The sequence below is a fragment of the Rhinolophus sinicus genome, chromosome 14 (assembly GCF_057876585.1).
Source record: "Rhinolophus sinicus isolate RSI-liver-muscle chromosome 14, RSI-T2T, whole genome shotgun sequence".
Taxonomy (NCBI): domain Eukaryota; kingdom Metazoa; phylum Chordata; class Mammalia; order Chiroptera; family Rhinolophidae; genus Rhinolophus; species Rhinolophus sinicus.
The window spans coordinates 95,259,174-95,280,128 of NC_142514.1; the positions used below are offsets into that span (position 1 = coordinate 95,259,174).

General features: G+C 35.5%; 1 protein-coding gene and 1 pseudogene across 5 annotated transcripts in view; one reads left to right on the forward strand and one right to left on the reverse strand.

Moving 5' to 3' along the window:
* EXOC2 (exocyst complex component 2) overlaps positions 1-20,955 on the forward strand; it is a 247,335-nt gene that overhangs the window by 44,242 nt on the left and 182,138 nt on the right. For 4 of the 5 annotated variants that reach the window (XM_019714889.2, XM_074335319.1, XM_088791404.1 and 1 more), the window contains exons 2-3: positions 7,381-7,541; positions 11,675-11,851. In XM_019714889.2, coding sequence (XP_019570448.2) covers positions 7,424-7,541; positions 11,675-11,851 — 295 coding nt within the window. In that variant the 5' untranslated portion in view covers positions 7,381-7,423. Of the gene's footprint in view, positions 1-7,380; positions 7,542-11,674; positions 11,852-20,955 lie in introns of those variants that run through there. The other variant, XM_088791406.1, reaches the window with a different exon arrangement.
* LOC109436360 (elongation factor 1-alpha 1 pseudogene) lies at positions 904-2,283 on the reverse strand (annotated as a pseudogene).

Consider the following 20,955-nt stretch of genomic DNA (forward strand, 5'->3'; position numbering starts at 1 on the left):
CCAGTTAGGTCATTATGATCAGTAGTGTTGTTCCTATCTTCTGTAGCCTTACTGAGTTTTGTTTAATCTAATTGTTATCCATACTAAGAGCGTATAAAATCTCTGGCCACAATTGAGGATTTATCTTTCTTCCTATATTTAGCTTTTGTTTCGTGTGTTTTGGAGCTCTGTAACGAGGTATATGCACAGTTTAGATTGTTTTGTCCTTCTGATGAATTCATCATTTCACATTATAAAATCTCCTTGCAAGTTATGGTATCATTTCACTTTAGGTTGAAGAACTTCCTTTAGGGTGTCTTGTCATAGAGATTTGTTCCCAGTGAATTTCCTTTGTTTGAAAATGCCCTTTTTTCAGCTTTATTGAGGCATAATTGACAAATAAAATTGTAATACAAAGTATACACAGATTGTAAGAATTCCTTCTTTTTGAAGGCCAAATAATATTCTAACACACACACACACACACACACACACACACACACACACACACACACACACACACCCCATGTCAGTACCCGGTGGAAAATTCACCAACTTAATTGTCTGATCTTGTACATATGAATACACACACATATACTAATAAGTAAATGTCACATTTTCTTCATCCAATTACCTATCGATGAACACTTAGGTTATTTCCATGTCTTGACTGTTGTGAATAATGCTACAGTGAACATGGGAGTACATAAATCTCTTTCAGATAATGATTTCATTTCCTTTGGATATACGAGATCTGAGAATTAAGTTCTGTCCTTGTATATCCAGAAGAGGGACTGCTGGATCATGTGAAAATTCTATTTTAAATTCTTTTCCCCTCATTAAACTTTGCTTTAATGGATTTCAAAGTTCTGTGATAAACTTTTAGTCAAGTTGTAAAAAGTACTGATCTTAGAAACTAATAACTTAAAACTGCCACACACACAGAAGACAAATGGTCCACAAAACATTCTTCTTTCTGTTTGAGGGTTTTACAAACTGACGCATTATCATTGACCAGTCTTTTATTGTTAAACTTAAATAGCCAATCGAGACAAACAGTGCTGAGACTGTTCTTCCACCACTGCTTAAGACTGGGGTGGCAGGTATTGGGGATAATGTCCATTTAGCCTTCTGAGCCTTCTGGACAGACTTGGTGACCTTGCCAGCTCTGGCTGCCTTCTTGTCCACTGCTTTGATGACACCCACAGCAACTGTCTGTGTCTTGAACAGCAAAATGACCTAAAGGAGGATAGTCAGAGAAGCTCTCAATACATGAGATTGCCAGAAACCATATCAATGATGGCAGCATCACCAGATTTCAAGAATTTCTTCCAACTTCTTTCCATAATGATGATCAGTCTTCTTCAGCTCAGCAAATTTGCCAGCAATATATGAGCTGTGTGGCGGTCCAGCACAGGTGCACTGATTTGGCCGGCTGGCTCTGGGTAATCACTTGAGCCGTAAAGCCAGCTGCTTCCCTTGTGCGCCATTTTTACTGTCAGCAGCCATGTTGCTTTAATGAATACCTTTGACATACATGTTCTGGACATTGAAGTCCACATTGTCCCTAGAGAGAGCTTCACTCAAAGCTTCAGTTGTAATATTGACAGGAGCAAAGGTGACCACCAACCTGAGTTTGAGAACCCCAGTCTGCACTCGGCCCACAGGGACAGGACCAATACCACCAACTTTGTAGTCATCCTGGAGGTGCAGACGCAAGGGCTTGTCAGTTGAATGAGTTGGTGGCAGGATGCAATTCCAGAGCTTCAAGTACTGTGGTTCCACTGGCATTGCCATCTTTACGGGTGATTTTCAATCCCTTGAATTAAGGCATGTCAGCCCTTGTCTCCAGCATGTTGTCACCATTTAAACCAGAAATTGGCATAAATATTATTGCGTCCATTGTATGTTTTATTAATGTAGGTGCTGACTTCCTTAACAATTTGCTCATATCTCTTCTAGCTGTAGGATGGTTCAGTGGGATCTGTTTTTTTTTCAACCCCTGCAGTTAGTTTTGAAACTAGAGTGTAAGCCAAAGGGCATGCTTGGGGGTCTGCCCATTCTTGGAGATAACTGCTTCAGATTCCCCAACACCAGCAGCCTCAGGACAGCACAGTCAGCCTGAGATGTGCCTGTAATCGTCTTTTTGATAAAATCTCTGTGTTTTGGGAAATGAGCGATGGTCACATAGTACTTGCTGGTCTGGAATTTCCATAGGGAGATATCAGTGGTGATCCCAGGCTCACATTCAGCTTTCAGTCTATCCAAGACCCAGGCATTCCTGAAGAAGGAGCTCTTTCCCATCTCAGCAGCCTCCTCCTCCTATTTTTTGATAGTTTTTTTTTTTTTTTTTTTTTGTCGATCCCAGCACATTTGTAGATCAGATGACCAGTACTGGTAGAATCTGTGTGTCTAGTGACAGTGATGTTGATATGAGCCTTTTTCCTTACCCATTTTAGCTTAGATTTAGCAGTGGTTTTCATGACACCTGTGTCCTAATGGTAAACCTATTGCGAAAAACTATTTTTAATTTTTTCAGGAGCCACCATGCTGTTTTCCATGATGGCTGTACCAGTTTGCATTCCCACCAACAGGGCATGAGGGTTCCTTTTCTCCACAGTCAGCATTTGCTGTCTTGTCTTTCTGATAACAGACATCCTAACAAGTGTGGGGTGATACCTCATACTGGTTTTGATTTAATTTCCCTCAGGATTAGAGATGTCATGGATGCAGTTGGCCATCAGTATGTCTTCTTTGGAACAATGTCTGTTGAAACTCTCAGCCCATTTTTAAATTGGGGTATTTGTGTTTTTGCTGTTGAAGTGTATGAGTTCCTTGTATATTTTGGATATTAACTCCTTATTGGATATGTGGTTTATAAATATTTTCTCCCATTCCATAGGCTGCCTTTTCATTTTGTTGGTTTACTTTGCTGTGCAGAAGCTTTATAGATGTCGTCCCACTTGGTTAGTTTTGCTTTTGTTGCTTTTGTTTTTGGTGTCAGACACAAAAAAACCATTGTGGAGACCAATGTCTTACCCCCTACTGGTTCCAGGGATTACGTTTAAGTCTTTAATTCATTTTAAGTTGATTTTTTGTGTGTAGTATAAGAGAGGGATCTAGATTCATTCTTTTGCATATGGCTGCCCAGTTTTCCCAACACGAAAAAATGCCCTTTTACACTTCATTTCTGACATGGTTTTTTCTTTCAGCACTTTAAGGATGTTACGTTGTCTTTTGGCCTTCAGTTTTTTCTGCTTAGAAATCATCATTCATATCGTTCGTTATTCCTCTTTATATAATATGTCTTTTTTTTTTCTTCTGATTGCTTTTAATATTGTATCTTTGAATTTGACTTCAGTGTGTCTAGGTGTGATTTTCTTTGTATTTATCTCACCTGATAAATGCTGGACTTTTTGAATATCTAGAATAATAGTTTTCAATAAATTTGGGGAAATTTCACCCATCTCTTCTTCAAATATTATTTTATGCTCCATTCTCTCTTACATCTGAGTGCTTGATATTTTCCAGAGGTTACTGAATATCTGATCTTTTCCTTTTTATCCTTTTCTTCATACTGGATACTTTCTATAGAGTCACATTCATGTTCACTGACTTCAACTCTCTTCTGTCTTCTGTTCAACCCAATCAGTGTATTTTTTTATTTTAGATATTGTACCTTTCAGTTCTAGAATTTCCATTTTATTTGGTTTTATAATTTCAGATTTGCTGTTCAGAATACCTATATATTCATTGATTATGACTGTATATTTCTAACAGCTTACTTGTTATGGACTCTTTCAAATTCTTGTTTACTAATTCTGATCTGCCTCATGTTGGGGTGTGTTTCTATTGTCTGCTTTTCTTACTTGACTAGGGGCTACATATTTATCACCTTTTTTTAATGGGTCCAGTCACTTTTGTTGTATCCTAGGTATGTGGATAATACATTTTAGAGACTTTGGATTTTGTTCTATTCTGAAAAATGTTGACTTTGTTTTCTTAAATCAGGCGTTACTCATTTCCCCTTTGTTGGTAGGCATTGGGGATATACAGTTGATTAAACATCATGTGTCCTCAAAGAAGAGACATTTCTAAGGTTTAATAAAGCAAATATTATAATTATATAGTGAAACATTATGCAAGGAAGGATCAGGGAGAGTTTCTTAGAGAAGGTAACATTTAAGCTTGACCTTGAAGTATTGGTAAGGATTTAACAAAGTTGGACAGACTTTCTATTTAGTTGAAAAAAGATAAAGGAAATCATGATGGCCTAAAAGTACTTGGCTGTTCCTAAGAGGTGAACAGGCTTAACGTGGCTAGTGTCAGATGACTGAGGGAAATGACTAAGAGTGTAGGAAATAGGAAAGAATCTAGTGCGACAGGTTTTAATAAAATGCTAAGGATTTTGTGGACATGTGAGACCACTGAGCAGTGGGTTGTCATGGAAGATTTTTTTTTTAGTTCACAATGATATTGATGAGATTTGTATTTTGGAGAGTTGACTGGTGTTTGCTGAGAGTGGATTGCAGTGGAGATTATAATAGAAGTCTGTCTCAATTTCCAGGGAGCGAAAATGAAGGTCTTAATTGGGGGAGCAACAATAGAATTGAGAGGAATAGTTGACTTTGGGTCTGACAGAAAGATTTTCAGTATCCAGGGTTCGCTAGGGAAGGAGAGAAGTCAAGATAACCTTGAGTTGTCTCATTCGGTTTATTGGGTGCATGGTGATATCCTTGTGGTCCTTCACTTTTTGTGTTGTTGTTTTGCTGTTTTAATTGTATTAAATAAATTACCTAGGCATGTTTGACTCCATTGCTTGCCATGAGATTGAACTCAATCTTCAGCCCGGCTCCCTTTTTCCAGAGTTCAAGCAGATACCACGTGGCTCAAAGCCCCAGCCCTGTAATTACATGATTGCTCTTTCTGGTTTGGCCAGTCCCGATATTGAGTTGCTATGAATATTATGTACCTGTGATATCGAGGGCTTATGAATAAGAGAGGTAGTTCTTAGATTTTGAGTGTCCCTCATTCAACTAGGGACAAAGCTCAGTCACATTCTTTATTATACATCATACGCAAACTCATCTAGCTCTCTCTTCTGGCACCCACCTCCACATTTCCAGATTTTATGTCTAATCTGTCATTATCTTGATAGTCAATTTCAGATAAAATTTGTAACTCTCTTTCTTCATCCTCGTCCCCTGTTCCCCAAATACACATCTGCGTATTTGCATTCTTTTTACCACATTTGATTAAAACAGTGATCCGTTCCTCCATTAATAGGATGATATAAATCTTGTTTCTTTTGCCTCTTTTAAAGGTTTCAAGAGCTCTTAGTTTTGGATTGATTCCTTTTCATGGCATCTGTTCTTTTAGGGATAAAATCTTTTTTCCCTCTGCAGATACTAAATTAGGGTCAAAGTTTACAATACTGTTGAAGTTTTTTTTGTTTTGTTTTTCTGTTGCTTGCTGTGTTGGTTTGCTTAGGCTGCCATAATAAAGTCCTATAAACTGCTGGCTAAAACAACAGAAATCATTTTCTCATGATTCTGTAGGCTGGAAGTCCGAGATCAAGGTGTCAGAGGGTTGGTTCCTTTTGAAGGCCTCTCTCTGTGGTGTGTAGATGGGTGTTTCTCCATTTTCTCACATGGCCTTCCTTCTGTGTGTGTCGTATCCTAATTTCCTCTTATAAGGACACTAGTCATGTTTGATTAGGTCTTATCTGTATGACCTCATTTTACCTTAATCACCTTTTTAAAAAAGGCCTAATCTCTAAATATTGTCACATTCTGATATATGGGGGGTTAGGACTGCAACATGATATTTTTGGAAGGGGCAGGATTTAGCCTGTACATCTGACTTATCTCTTTTCTCTGGATCTTTTTGTTTATCTGACTTCCATCTCTCTGTGTCACATATTTTCCTTGACCATCTGATTGTCTTTGACTGTCCTTGTATATTTGAGAGTGAGGCTGTGAACAGCTGATTAGTTTAATTTGTGTGTGGGCAGAATTTGTAATCAGGAGATATGACTTCAGGCAGGTAGCCTTCCATTTGGGGGGAGGACCCTTACATGTCAGGATCTTTGGTTCTTTTTTTCCGAGGGCTCTTCAGTTTCTTCAGTGACTGATATTCTAGTTACCTGGGCAGGGTGGAGCTGGGTGGGGGAGCTTACACGCCTTGCTGACAGTGGTGTAGGAGTGGGGCTAGGAAGAGCCCTGAGGAAGCCACAGCTCGCTGTGCAGCTTGGCATGTAATCACCCCTATTTTGCCTGGTATTCCTGAATACTGGTCCTCTTCTTTTTGGTTTCTTCAGAGACTAAACTGCTTATCTGCTGCCTGACTGCAGGGTGGGAGCTGGGGTCAAGATGTGTATCTCCTCACCCTATTCAGATACAGCCAAGTTTTTTCTGCTCTGAATCTCACCGTCCCCTTCTGGGGCATCTGAAGCCTTGAGCACATGAGGAGTTCTGTAGGGATTTATCAGTGAGGTTTTATTAATAGTCGGTTGCCCACTATATGTTAGGAACTTGCAATATCATGACATTAGAACCTAATGTCAGCATTTATCTCCATGCCTGCACCTGCTGAATCCCAAATATATGCTAGAAAATGTTCTACTGCCGAAGTTGTTTACAGAAGATATTCTGATTAACTGCAGTCATAAAACTAATTATATTTAATTCTGTGCTTTGCAAGAATTACCCTGTGCAATCTTAGCTGTAACTTCATGAAAGTTCTGTTAGCTCCCTTTTTACACAAGTGAAAAAGGAGGTTTAGGACACAATTAGTAAATCGGAGCACAGGACTCGGACACCGGTGTGTTTGACTGGACTTGAGTGTGCTCTGCTACACTCAGAACACTTCTGCCTGTACATCCACACTCGGGGTTTTGTAGAAATGTCTGTGTATTGATTTGAACACATTAAAAAAGAATTGCTATTCTAAGTATAATTTAAAAATAAAGGGAAACTCAGTACACCTATGGGAATATAACTATAATTTAATTTTTATTAATATGTTTTATCAGAACATCCTCCACAAACAACTTTGGGAGTAGAACAGTTTCTAGCATACATTTGGGATTCAGCAGATGTAGCATGGAGGTAAATGGTGACATTAGGTTCTCTCTGTCGTGATATTGAGAGTTCCTAGAACCAAGGGCTTAGTTTCTGTTATTTTTCTGCTACTTCCCTTGCAGTACGAGCTAGAATGTTCTTAGTAAACTTTGTGTTCAGGATATGTTGGCAGACAGGCTAAATGATAGCAAAAAAGTTTAGAAGTATATGTTTAAGAATACTTGTTATGTTTTGGTACTGAATGTCTAGCATTCTTATATTTTTAGTCACTGCTTATCTCAGTTGGCACTGATGCTTTTTTTTCATTCTCTTTTAACAGATTACTTTTGTAACTAAATCTCGGATTTGCTCCACCAAGCACAATGTCTCGTTCACGACAGCCCCCGCTTGTGACAGGCATCTCTCCAAATGAAGGCATACCGTGGACCAAGGTCACAATTAGAGGAGAAAACCTGGGGACCGGCCCAACTGACCTCATAGGTAAGGGCGAGGTCTATGCTATGTATCCATGGTAAATGCATTTTTATGTTGGGCAGTTGAGGTAAAATATATTATTTTGAAATAGTGAAGGTGATAGATAAACATTACTGTGGTCTGTACAGAATGATCTGAATAAAAATGAAAGAATTGTTTGGTTTTTTGATTTTTCTGTTAAAATTATTATTTTATCAAATCTTATCTATGTTGTCTTTCACCACGTCCTTTAGAAAGTTTCCCACAACTGAGATTTGCCTCCACTTCCTCAGCTTTGATCTTCCTGCTTAGATTGCCTAAACAGCCTCCTCCCTATCTTGGCTCTCTACAGTTTCCCCTCCATTATACAGCTGTCTGTATTCTTTCTCATGTGCCCTTCTGTTCCTACTGCTCTTCAGATTAAATCTTAACTGTACCTCCTGGTGATACCAGTACCACTTGGCTCTTCACTCCACCTAAAAGAGACCCTCACCAGGTATATAGCCTCACTGTGACCTGTAGATCTTATCGTTTCCTTTTCTCTGCCACCTGGATGCTCTAGCTGGCTGAGAGCACCACCATTGATCCAAAATACACATAAACTGTGCCTGCCAAGGCTTGAGACTTACAGCCAACAAAATCTCTTCAAACCCATTCTCACCCATGTTAATCTATCTTTGTTTAGGCTCTCCTAATATTGACATATTTAGAGCAAACTGAATTTTAGTTTTTAGGATCATTTTATGTTTTTTAATCTTTTTAAGCTGAAGGACATGAATGATAGAATAGTATGCATCCATCTGACACCGCATTTTTTAGATGTTGGTTTGCATAGTATGTGTCTCCCCCACCACAACATGGAGACACTTTACTGATGGCTTATTTAAACATTGATGTTTGTCAATTGTTCTCACTCCTGGCTTGTCTTAGTCTCTTGTAGAATTAAAAAAAAAAAAAAAGAATGATCTGGCCCCACTGTTTCAGTCTCTAAAGATGGAGCCCAATTATGTTTTTATAAAAATACAAATGAGTGTCAGAGACAGCTAGGGGAGAGAGCAAATTATAACTATTATTGTATGGTCAGTTAAGATTATTTTCCGGTGAACTCTGTGTGAGGGTATACAGATACATTGAGAATGAAGAAGGAGAGACTCCAGTATATGTTACTGAAGACATATTCTGATTTCCCACATACATTTATCTGGATTCAGACATTTTCTTGACTAATTTCTTACTTTATGAGGGATCCATTGGTAAAGTCCTAGAGATTATGAGTTGGAACTTGTTTTTCTCGCATTATTGCTACTGATTGACAGCTTTTGACCATTCAGGAAACCCTTTCGAAAGAGAAAGTGAACTGAAGCTTTGCACTTTGTTTAATAACTGAGTTTTGCACTTCCCAATTAATTCTTTTTGCTAGAGTTATTTAAATATGTCTCATATTGCTTTCTCTAGCTATAGTTTTTTTTATTATTCAGTAAGTGAAACTTAAATTTATTACTCTTAAGAAGATAATATCATCTATGTCTTCGTTTTTTATATAGCTCATTCCAGCATTTTCTTTAACCAAAGTGAGAAAATCTCCAGAATGTATGAAAGTGGACCATACAGATGGAGGTTATGTCCCACATTTTAACTGCAGTCATTGTGAGCTCTTAAATATGATAGTTACTAGTTTGTGTAAATTTTAATCTTGCTTTAGCTTCAGTCAGTGTTATTCTTACTTGATTAAATGTGTATTACTTTTATAAATCTTACTAGTTCAGCTTTCAACCTGCCTATGTTGACCAAGAAACGTTTTTTAAAAAAGCACACTTAACCTACTAAATAATTGTTTTTTAACTCAGATGATATCTACACTAGGCAAATACAACACTATAAAAACACTTTATTTGGAATTTTAGAAGTCAATAAAGAAAAATGTTGTTATATTTTATGAAGCAGATCGCTTAGCTTTCAATAACTTAGCAAAAATGTACTTAAGAAATTAAGAAATAGGTCTTACGATCTTATTTAATTTTCCTGACATTTAAAATGATCTGTTTAAATCTGTGTTTAAAATTATATGGTGATTATTAACTTTTTTAGTTAAAATGCAGAATAGATATTAAATCAGAGGGACATTGATAGCAGCCATGACTAGATGGATAAACTGTTATTCTGGGTAGTTTTTCCTCAACTTGTAGCATTATGGATATCATTCATGCTTGTTTATCTGAACATGTTTTTAAGACTTCATGTTGTCGTATCTGATATCTGCTGTCATTCCTCAGCTTTAATTCTAAGATAGTTCTCCAGCAGGCAACTTATATTAGGAATGACTTTACATGAAGCCCTGACATTTGTTGTTGACTTTTTATCCTTTCTGGAGTAAGTTAATATTTAAAATCACAAGAATCTTTTCAATACTCTAAAATTTAAAAATATTGTTATATATTGATTTTTTTAATATGTAAAGTTATAGATATCAAAATACCTACCATCTATAATTGAACAGTTTATAAATTAAAACATTTCCCATTCATTGAAAAAGTACACAGACTGATTTATGAATGCATAAAAATTATTTGAGCAGATATGCCTTGGAGTGTTTCAAAGTGCTTGTCTTGGAGATGGAGAGGAGTTCCAGGGATGTTTTCAGTCTCTTAAATTGTTTAAATTTTTGGTAACAAAAATATATTATCAGGAAAGACATCAAAGACATTCCCATTTTGAAAAAAGTAATTTTGAATTATGAATTCCTTTAAAAATGTGTAAATGTCATTACACGTTTTAAAAAACTAACAGAAAACCTAACCCTAAAGGAACCTTTCAGCGCTTTGTTAGAAAAACAAAATTTCATACTTGAATAAATACAGGTGTTTTAGGGAAATCCCTAAAATTCATTATTTCTACAAATATGTCTTTAAAATATAGTTGTTTTTATTCCTTTATAGTTAATAGTACTGTAAGATGTAACAAAGGATAACTTGAATCCCTCCCTACATTTTTTCAACTGAATTTGGCATTAGTTGAGGTGTTCTTGGAAAAAAAAAAATTGCAATTGCCAAACTTGACTGCTGAGCAATATAAAAAGTTACATGATGAGAAAAAAAAGTATAATTTTACTAACAATTGTCACCCCAATAAACTTAAAAAAAAAAAAGTAAAGAAAGAAAATTAAGTGTGAAGTGTCTGGGACTTTGCCACTAGTAGTTTGGTTTATTTTCTCCATAAATATTTGGTTTATTGGTCTCTGTTTTGCAGAAATGGGAAATAGAAAGGAAATAAGTGAGGAGACTAAGCTGGCGGTGGGTTCACGTGGTGGTGGTTGGGTGTTCTGCCTGGCATCCTGTTGCTCTCACTGCTGTCTTGCAGTGCCTCCCTGTTTGGTTGCTGCCTACATTGTTATTCACATGGAATCAAGGCTTGAAGTGCCAGGCATGAGTTGACCTTTTGGGAGTGCCAGGTTATTGTGAGAGCAGAATGTAGTATAGTGACAGTATCATTAGGGAAACACTAAGACAGCATGGACTGCCATTATAGGGATGATAAACAATATAAAAAATGAAATCGTAAACCAGTAATGTCCGAGAACGTTACTGGATGTACCAGACTCCAGCCGATGCTTAAAATAGAGTATCTACTTCAGTTCATTCTGTTATCATGTATAATTGAACACACTAGTAAAAGTACATGCAGATTATTTTTAGGAAGATGGATCAGTGTGTGTTTAGGGAATGATATATACATTTATTTACACTTTAGAATTTTATATCAATAACTTAGACTTTAAATAATAACAATAGTTTCCCTTCCAATAGCTGTGAAAACAATTTAAGATTCTCATAGTGTAACTAATCTGGAATGCTACACATACTTATTGTGGTCATTGTTATCTAATTCCATGGATATTTCAAGAAACAAATACAATCTAAAAGAAGTCTTAAATATTAGAGAAAAACAGATTAGACAGAAATCAATAGAGACAGTAGTATATTTGCAAATAATGTTGGGTATATTCAATAATAGAAATAATTGTTGAACAAGAAAATGTTATTCTATATTTAGGTTTCAGTTCTTGGTATTACTGGTATTGCTAAGAGGAGTCATGTAATGGACATGACTAAGTCTTACCATTGTTCTTTTAAACTTTGTTATATGTATGCTTTTATTTTCAGGTTTGACAATTTGTGGACATAATTGCCTCCTGACAGCAGAATGGATGTCTGCAAGTAAAATAGTATGTCGAGTGGGACAAGCCAAAAATGACAAAGGAGACATAATTGTCACAACGAAGTCAGGTGGCAAAGGAACCTCAACAGTCTCTTTCAAGCTACTCAAACCTGAAAAAATAGGTATCACCTTTCATGACATTATTCTGAAGAAGAAAATAAAAATGGGTTTTGTCTTTTAAAATTTAAAAGTGGTAGATTGGTATACAATTTACCTTCTATTATATCTCATTAACTTAGATTCAGTTTATGTTTATTTTGACAGGAATGGGATATTGGTTAAAATGTGCATTACTGTTGAGAAGGCACTTTGCTGAGCTAACAGTAAAACCTAAGGATGATCCTGACAGAACTATCATTCTAAATTCTTTATAAAATCTGTTCATTTAACATTTGATATGACATTCGTAGGTCTTTACTTTTGAATACGTTTCTGCTTGAATTGAAAGTTTTTCTTTTATGTGGTTAAGATTTGAGGTGAAGTGTCTTCCTGATTTGGCCAAATTAGCAATAATATTATCTAAATAATATTCCCTTTTCCTTCATTTTCTCCATCCTTCTGGACAAAATGTTGCCTGGCCTGGAGGTGCCTTTTGCCCTTCCAACTAGAAATAACCATTCCTCTTTGTACCCCATAGCACTTTACATGTTACTTTTTTATGCATTTTACACCTGCTTCCTCATATTAGAGTAGTTAAGAACTTGGTCTGAAGAGCCAGACTCTGAATATTAATCTGGGCTCTAGTACTAGTAACTGTGGAATTCCGATGCCAGCTTTGTGGGTAAAAGTGGAATAACAGCATTATTTACTGCATAGGATGAAATGAGTTAGGACATAATTGTAAACCCCCTACACAAAATAAGTACTCAATAAATTAATAATTTTTTTAAACTTTTTTTTTTTAATTTATTGGGGTGAAATTGGTTAATAACAAAGTTTCAAGTGTATAATTCTGTAACACATCATCTGTATATTGCATGTGTGCTCACCACCCAAAGTCTAGTCTTGTTTGTCACCATATATTTGTCCCCCTTTAGCCTCTTCAGATTCCCCATATCCTCCTTCCTGTCAGGTAAACCACCTGTTGTCTGTGTCTATGAGTTTGTTTGTTTTGTTATTTTGTTTGTTACTTTTTGTTTTATAGTCTACATATGAGTGAAATCATATTGTTCTTGTCCTTTTCTGTCTGACTTATTTGCTGTCACAAATGACAATATTTCATCATTTTTTATGGTTGAATAGTATTCCATTGTGTATATATATATATATATATATATATATATATATATATATGTATGTATATATATATATATATATATATATATATATATATATATATGCCACATCTTCTTTATCTAAACATCCATCAAAAGACATTTGGGTTGTTTCCAAATCTTGACCATTGTGAATAATGCTGCAGTGAACACTGAGGTACATATATCTTTATGAATAAATGTTTTCAGATTTTTCATGTTGACACCCAGAAGAGGGATTGCTGGGTCATATGTAGCTCTCATTCTATATTTTTTGAGGAACCTCCATATTGTTTTCCGTAGTGGCTACACCAGTTTGAATTTCCAATGGTAGTGTGACTGGGTTTCCTTTTCTCCACATCCTTTCCAACGTTTATTACTTGCCTTGTTGATGATAGCCATTCTAACAGGTGTGAGGTGATATCTCATTGTGGTTTTGATTTGCATTTCCCGAATAACGAGTGAAGTTGAGCATCTTTTCATATGTCTGTTGGCTGTTTGTATGTCATCTTGGGAAAAGGGTTCAGGTTCTCTGCCCATTTTTTAAATTGCATTGTTTGATTTTTTGTTGTTTGTGAGTTCTTTATATATTTTGGATATTAGCCCCTTATCAGAGGGGTTGTTTGCAATTATCTTCTCTCATTCGGCTGGTTGCCTTTTTCTTTTCTTGATGGTTTCTGATGCTGTGCAAAAAAAAAGGTTTTTAGTTTTATAGTTCCATTCATTTTTGCTTTTACTTTCCTAGCCTTTCCGGTCATATTCATAAAATCCTCTCTGAGAGTAAGGTCCATAAGTTTTCTTTCTAAGTATTTTTTTTATTGTTTCAAGTCTCATATTTAGGTCTTTGATCCTTTTTGAGTTAATTTTTGTGTATGGTGACAGATAGCAGCCTAGTTTCATTCTTTTACATGTGGCTTTCCAATTTTCCCAACATAATTTATTGAAAAGGCTTTCTTTTCCCTTATTGTATGTTTTTCACTCCTTTGTCGAAAAGTAGTTGCCCATATGCATGCAGGTTTATTTCTGGGCTCCCAGTTCTGTTCCATTGGTCTATGTGTCTGTTTTTCTGCCAGTACCATACTATTTTGATTAATTTAGCTCTGTAGTATAATTTGAATTCAGGGAGTGTGATAGATAATTCCAGCTTTGTTCTTTTCTGAGGATTGCTTTGGCTATTCGTGATCTTTTGTTCCATACAAATTTGAGGATTTTTGTTGTTCTATATCTTTGAAAAATGCCATTGGGATTTTGATGGGGATTGCATTAAATCTGTATATTGCTTTGGGTAATATGGCCATTTTAACTATGGGGATTCTTCCAATCCATGAACACAAAATGTCTTTCCATTTCTTTGTGTCTTCTTCAATTTCTTTTAAAAATGTCTTATAGTTTTCAGTATATAAGTCTTTCACATCCTTGGTTAAGTTTATTCCCAGGTATTTTATTCTTTTGGTTGCAGTTGCAAAAGGAAATGTTTTTTTAATTTTATTTCTTTTTCTGAGATTTCAGTTTTAAGTATACAGTAACCCAATGGATTTTTGTACATTGATTTTATATCCTGCAACTTTACTGTATTTGTGTATTGTTTGTGATATTTTTTTGGTGGCATCTTTAGGGATTTCTATATAAAAAATCATATCATCTGCAAAAAGTGACAATTTTACTGCTTTACTCCTAATTTGGATGCCTTTTATTTTTTTCTCTTGCCTGACTGCTCTGGCGAGGACGTCCAACACTATGGTGAATAACAGTGGTGAGAGTGAGCACCCTTGTCTTGTTCCTGATCTTAGAGGAAAATACTTTCAGTTTTTAACCATTGAGTATTATATTAGCAGAGGATTTCTCATATATAGGCCTTAATTATGTTGAGGTACTTCCTTCTGTACCCATTTTATTAAGTGTTTTATTAATCATTAATGAATGTTGTATCTTTTTAATGTACTGTTGTATTCAATTTGCTAGTATTGTGTTTAGGATTTTTGCATCTAAATTCAACAGCAATATTGGCCTGTAATTTTTGTGTGTGTGTTTTTTCCTTGCCAGGAAGGTCTTGGTATTGTAAAATGAGTTAGGAAGTATTGCCTCTTTTTCAATTTTTTTCAAAAATGTTGGTCTCGTAAAATGAGTTAGGAAGTATTGCCTTTTTTTTCAATTTTTGGGAAAGATTTTGGAAAGGACATACATTAAATATTCTTTGAAAGTTTGGTAGAATTCACTGATGAAGCCATCTGGTCATGGACTTCTACTTTTTGGGAGATTTGTGATGACTGTTTCAATTTCCTTACTGTTGATGGGTCTATTTAGATTTTCCTATTTTTCATGATTTAGTCTAGGAAGGTTATATATTTCTAAGAACTTGTCCATTTCTTCTCAGTTATGGAATTTGGTGGCTTATAGCCTTTCGTATTATTCTTGTGGAATCCTTTGCATTTCTGTGGTGTCCATTGTAGCTTCTTCTCTTTCATTTCTGATTTTGTTTGAGTCTTTTCTCTTTTTCCCTTAGTGAGTCTAGCCAGAAGTTTGTCAATTTTATTGATCTTTTCAAAGAACCAGCTCCTTGTTGCAGCTCAATGTTCTATTGTGTTTTTGCTCTCTATTTTGTTTAAGTCTGCTCTAATTTTTATTATTGCCTTCTACTGACTTTGTGTATCAATTGTTCTTATTTTTGTAGTTCTTTCAGTTGAAATGTTAGGTTGCTTATTTGAGATTTTTCTTGTTTCTAGAGGTAGTTCTGTAATGCTCTAAACTTCCCTCTTATTACTACTTTTGCTATATCCCTCAAATTTTGATACTTCGTGTTGTCATTGTCATTTTCCATGTATCTTTTGATCTCTTATTTCTTCCTCGACCCAGTCATTATTTCGTAGCATATTTAACCTCCACATATTTAGTTTTTTCCTTGTTTCTTTTTGCAGTTGATTTGCAAGTTCAAAGCATTGTGATTGGAGAATATGCTTGGTTTGATTTTAATCTTCTTAAATTTTTTGAGGCTAGATTTGTGCCCCAACATACGGTGTATCCTTGAGAATGTTCCATGTGCAAAGAGAAGGATGTATATTCTGGTGTTCTGGGATGCAAAATTATGTAAATATCATAATATTTATTTATATAAAATTATGTAAGTATTAGACCTTTTGGTCTAATGTGTCCTTTAAGGCTGATATTCCCTTACTGATTTTCTGTTTGAATGATCTATCCATAGCTGTCAGTGTCGTATTTAGGTCCCTTACTATAATTGTGTTTTTGACAGTTTCTCCCTTTAGCGCTGTTAGTAGTTGCTTTATATATTTTGGTGCTCTCAGGTTGGGTGCATATATATTTGTAAGTGTTATGTCTTCTTGATGGATTGACCCCCTTTTCATTATAAAATATCCATCTTTGCCTGTTGTTACCTTTTTTATCTTTAAATCTGTTTTGTCAGATGTAAGTATGGCTAAACCCACTTTTCTCGGGATACCATTTGCTTGGAATTATCATTTTCCATCCTTTCACTTTGAATCTATGTTTGTGTTTACAACAGCGAGATGTGTCTCCTGAAGGTAGCATAAAGTTGTACTTGGTTTTTTCTTTTTGATCCATCCCACTACTCTGTGCCTTTTAATTGGTGAGTGCAATCAGTTTACCTTTAGGGTGATTAGTGATACATGAGGATTTCCTATAACCATTCTATGTTTTCTTCTTTTCTTTTTTTTCTGATAGCTCTGTATCTCTATTGTTTCTTTTCCTTTGTGTTGCTTTCTGTTGTTTTACTCTGGTGGTATTCTGTGATTTTTTTTTTCCCCCTCTGTTTTTTCTTTTTTAATGTAATATGTCTCAGATCTAGATTTCTTTTTTGTGGTTACCAGTAGGTTTATGCAAAAGAAAGTTTCATATATACAGTGGTGCTTTTTCTTCTGATTGCTTATCTCCATTCCCCCTTCCTTTTATGTTTTTGTTGTCACAGATTATCCCTTTTTATGCATGCATTCATTTCCAAGTTGCAATCCCTACCTTCTTCTTCTTCCTCTTCCTCCTTTTCTCCCTCTTCTTCTCCTCCTTTCTTTCTTTCTTTCTTTCTTTCTTTCTTTCTTTCTTTCTTTCTTTCTTTCTTTCTTTCTTTCTTTCTTTCTAACTTTTATGTTATATTTAAGTGTTTCATACTCTATTCTGAACAAGGGTTGGAATTTCCTGCTTCTCTGTGTTAGTCATCTTACTCATAATTTTGTATCCTATGTCTTTTTATTTCAGGTAAAAATGTACCCTTTTAAATTTCTTGTAATGCAGGTCTTGTGACGGTAAATTCCCTCAGCTTCTGTATGTCTGGAAAAGCCTTTATTTTTTTCCTGTATATCTAAAGCATAACTTTGTTGGATATATTATTCTTGGTTGGTGATTTCTCTCTTTCAATAATTCGAATATTTGTTTCCAGTGTTCTAGCTTATAGGGTTTTTGCTGAAAAATCCGATGATAATCTAATGCTCTTTCCTTTATAGGTTCTCGTCTTTTTCCCCCTGGCCGCCTGGAGTATTCTTTTTTTGTCGTTAATTTTTGACAGTTTTAATATAATGTGCCTTGGAGGAGGCCTTTTTGGATTGAGATAATTAGGTGTTCTGTTGGTTTCTTGGATTCGAGGATCCATTTATTTTCTTAATTTTGAGAATTTGTCATTGATTATTTGCTTGAATAGGCTCTCTGTTTCCTTCTCACACTCTTCTCCTTCTGGTATAGGCATTTCATTGTTTTATATTGCTCTTTCTAAGGGCGTCACACAGTTCTCATGGTGTTCTTTCTTTTCTTTTTTTTTAATTTTTTATTCTCAGTTCCCTTTCTTCTTCCACTTGAGTCATTTCTAGATTTCTGTCTACTGTATCACTAATTCTTTCCTCCATCTGTTCTGCTTTATTTCCTAAACTTCACTAGTCCATTTTTTATCTCCTTTATTAAGTTTTTCAGCTGCAGAATTTGTTTGGTTCTTTTTTATAAATTCAGTCTCTTTGTTGTAAGTATTCCGTTTGTCTGTTGATTTTATTTCTGAGTTCGTTGAATTGCTTTTCTGAGTTTTTTGTATTTCATTGAGTATTTTGTAAATGGCAATCTTGAATTTTCTGTCATTTAAATCACAGTCTTCCACGTCTTTAAGTTTATTTTCTGAAGATTCTTTTTTTAAATTTTATTTTATTAAATTTATTGGGGTGACAATTGTTAGTAAAATTACATAGATTTCAGGTGTACAATTCTGTATTACATCATCTATAAATCCCGTTGTGTGTTCATCACCCAGAGTCAGTTCTCCTTCCATCACCATATATTCGATCCCCCTTACCCTCATCTCTCACCCCCCACCCCCCACCCCCCTTACCCTCTGGCAACCACTAAACTATTGTCTGTGTCTATGAGTTTCTGTTTCTCATTTGTTTGTCTTGTTCTTTTGTTGTTTTTGGTTTATATACCACATATCAGTGAAATCACATGGTTCTCTGCTTTTTCTGTCTGACTTATTTCGCTCAGCATTACTCTCTCAAGATCTATCCATGTTGTCACAAATGTTCCTATATCATCTTTTCTTACCGCCGAATAGTATTCCATTGTGTATATATACCACAACTTCTTTATCCATTCATCTATCGAAGGACATTTTGGTTGTTTCTATGTCTTGGCCACCGTAAACAAAGCTGCAATGAACATTGGAGCACACGTATCTTTATCTCTAAATGTTTTCAGATTTTTTGGGTAGATACCCAGGAGAGGGATGGCTGGGTCATATGGCAATTCTATTCGTAATTTTTTGAGGAACCTCCACACTGCCTTCCATAACGCTGCACCAGTCTGCATTCCCACCAACAGTGTATAAGGGTTCCTTTTTCTCCACAGCCTCTCCAACATTTGTTACTATTTGTCTTGTTGATGATAGCCATTCTGACTGGGGTGAGGTGATATCTCATTGTGGTTTTGATTGGCATTTCTCTGATGATTAGTGATGTTGAGCATTTTTTCATATGTCTATTTGCCATTTGTATGTCCTCTTTGGAGAAATGTCTCTTCCAGTCCTCTGCCCATTTTTCAATTGGGTTGTTTGTTTTTTTGTTGTTGAGTTGCATGAGTTCCTTATATATTTTGGATACTAGCCCCTTATCGGAGGCACTGTTTGCAAAAATCTTCTCCCATTCAGTTGGTGGCCTCTTTATTTTGTCAATGGTTTCTTTTGCTGTGCAGAAGCTTTTAAGTTTCATATAGTCCCATTCGTTTATTTTAGCTTTTACTTCCATTGCCTTTGGAGTCAAGTTCATAAAATGCTCTTTGAACCCAAGGTCCACTAAGTTTAGTACCTATGTTTTGTTCTATGCAGTTTATTGTGTCAGGTCTTATGCTTAAGTCTTTGATCCATTTTGAAGTAACTTTGGTACATGGTGACAAATAGCAGTCCAGTTTCATTCTTTTGCACGTGGCTATCCAATTCTCCCAGCACCATTTATTGAAGAGGCTGTCTTTGCTCCATTGTATGTTTTAGCTTCTTTGTCAAAAATTATCTGTCCATATTTATGTGGTTTTATTTCTGGGTTCTCAATTCTATTCCATTGTCCTATGTGTCTGTTTTTCTGCCAATACCATGCTGTTTTGATGATTGTAGCCCTGTAGTACAAGCCAAAGTCAGGAAGTGTGATACCTCCATTATTGTTCTTTTTTCTTAAGATTGCTTTGGCTATTCGGGGTCTTTTGTGGTTCCAAACAAATCTGATGATTTTTTGTTCTATTTCTTTAAAATGTGCCATTGGGATTTTGATGGGGATTCCATTGAATCTGTATATTGCTTTGGGTAATATGGCCATTTTAACTATGTTGATTCTTCCAATCCATGAGCATGGAATGTCTTTCCATTTCTTTGTGTCTTCTTCAATTTCTTTCAAAAATGTCTTATAGTTTTCAGCATATAGGTCTTTCACATCCTTGGTTAAGTTTATTCCTAGGTATTTTATTCTTTTTGCTGCAATTGCAAAAGGAATTGATTTTTGTATTTCTTTTTCTGAGATTTCATTGGTAGTATATAGGAAGGCAATGGACTTTTGTGCCTTGATTTTGTAGCCAGCAACTTTACTGTATTCGTTGATTGTTTCTAATAGCTTTTTGGTGGAGTCTTTAGGGTTTTCTATATATAGCATCATGTCATCTGCAAAGAGTGATAATTTGACTTCTTCATTCCCAATTTGGATGCCTATTATTTCTTTCTCTTGCCTGATTGCTCTGGCAAGGACTTCCAACACTATATTGAAAAGCAGAGGTGATAGGGGACATCCCTGTCGTGTTCCTGAACGTAGAGTAAAGAGCTTCAGTTTTTCTTCATTAATTATGAGATTAGCAGAGGGTTTGTCATATATGGCCTTTATTATGTTAAGGTATTTTCCTTCTATACCCATTTTATTAAGTGTTTTAATCATAAATGGATGTTGTATCTTGTCAAATGCTTTTTCTGCATCAATTGATATAATCATATGATTTTTGTCCTTTATTTTGTTTATGTGATGTATCACATTGATGGATTTGCGTGTGTTGAACCATCCTTGTGCCCCGGGGATGAACCCCACTTGGTCGTGATGAATAATCTTTTTAATGCATTGTTGTATTCGATTTGCTAGAATTTTATTTAGGATTTTTGCATCTGTATTCATCAGAGATATTGGTCTGTAGTTTTCTTTTTTTGTGCTGTCCTTACAAGGTTTTGGTATCAGGGTAATGTTGGTCTCATATAATGAGTTAGGGAGTACTGTCTCTTCTTCAATTTTTTGGAAGAGTTTCTGCAGGATTGGTATTAGATCCTCTTTGAAGGTTTGGTAGAATTCACTAGTGAAGCCATCTGGTCCCGGACTTTTGCTTTTGGGAAGGTTTTGGATGACTGATTCAATTTCGTTACTGGTGATTGGTCTGTTTAGATTTTCCAGTTCTTCATGGTTCAGCCTTGGAAGGCTATATGTTTCTAAGAACTTGTCCATTTCTTCTAG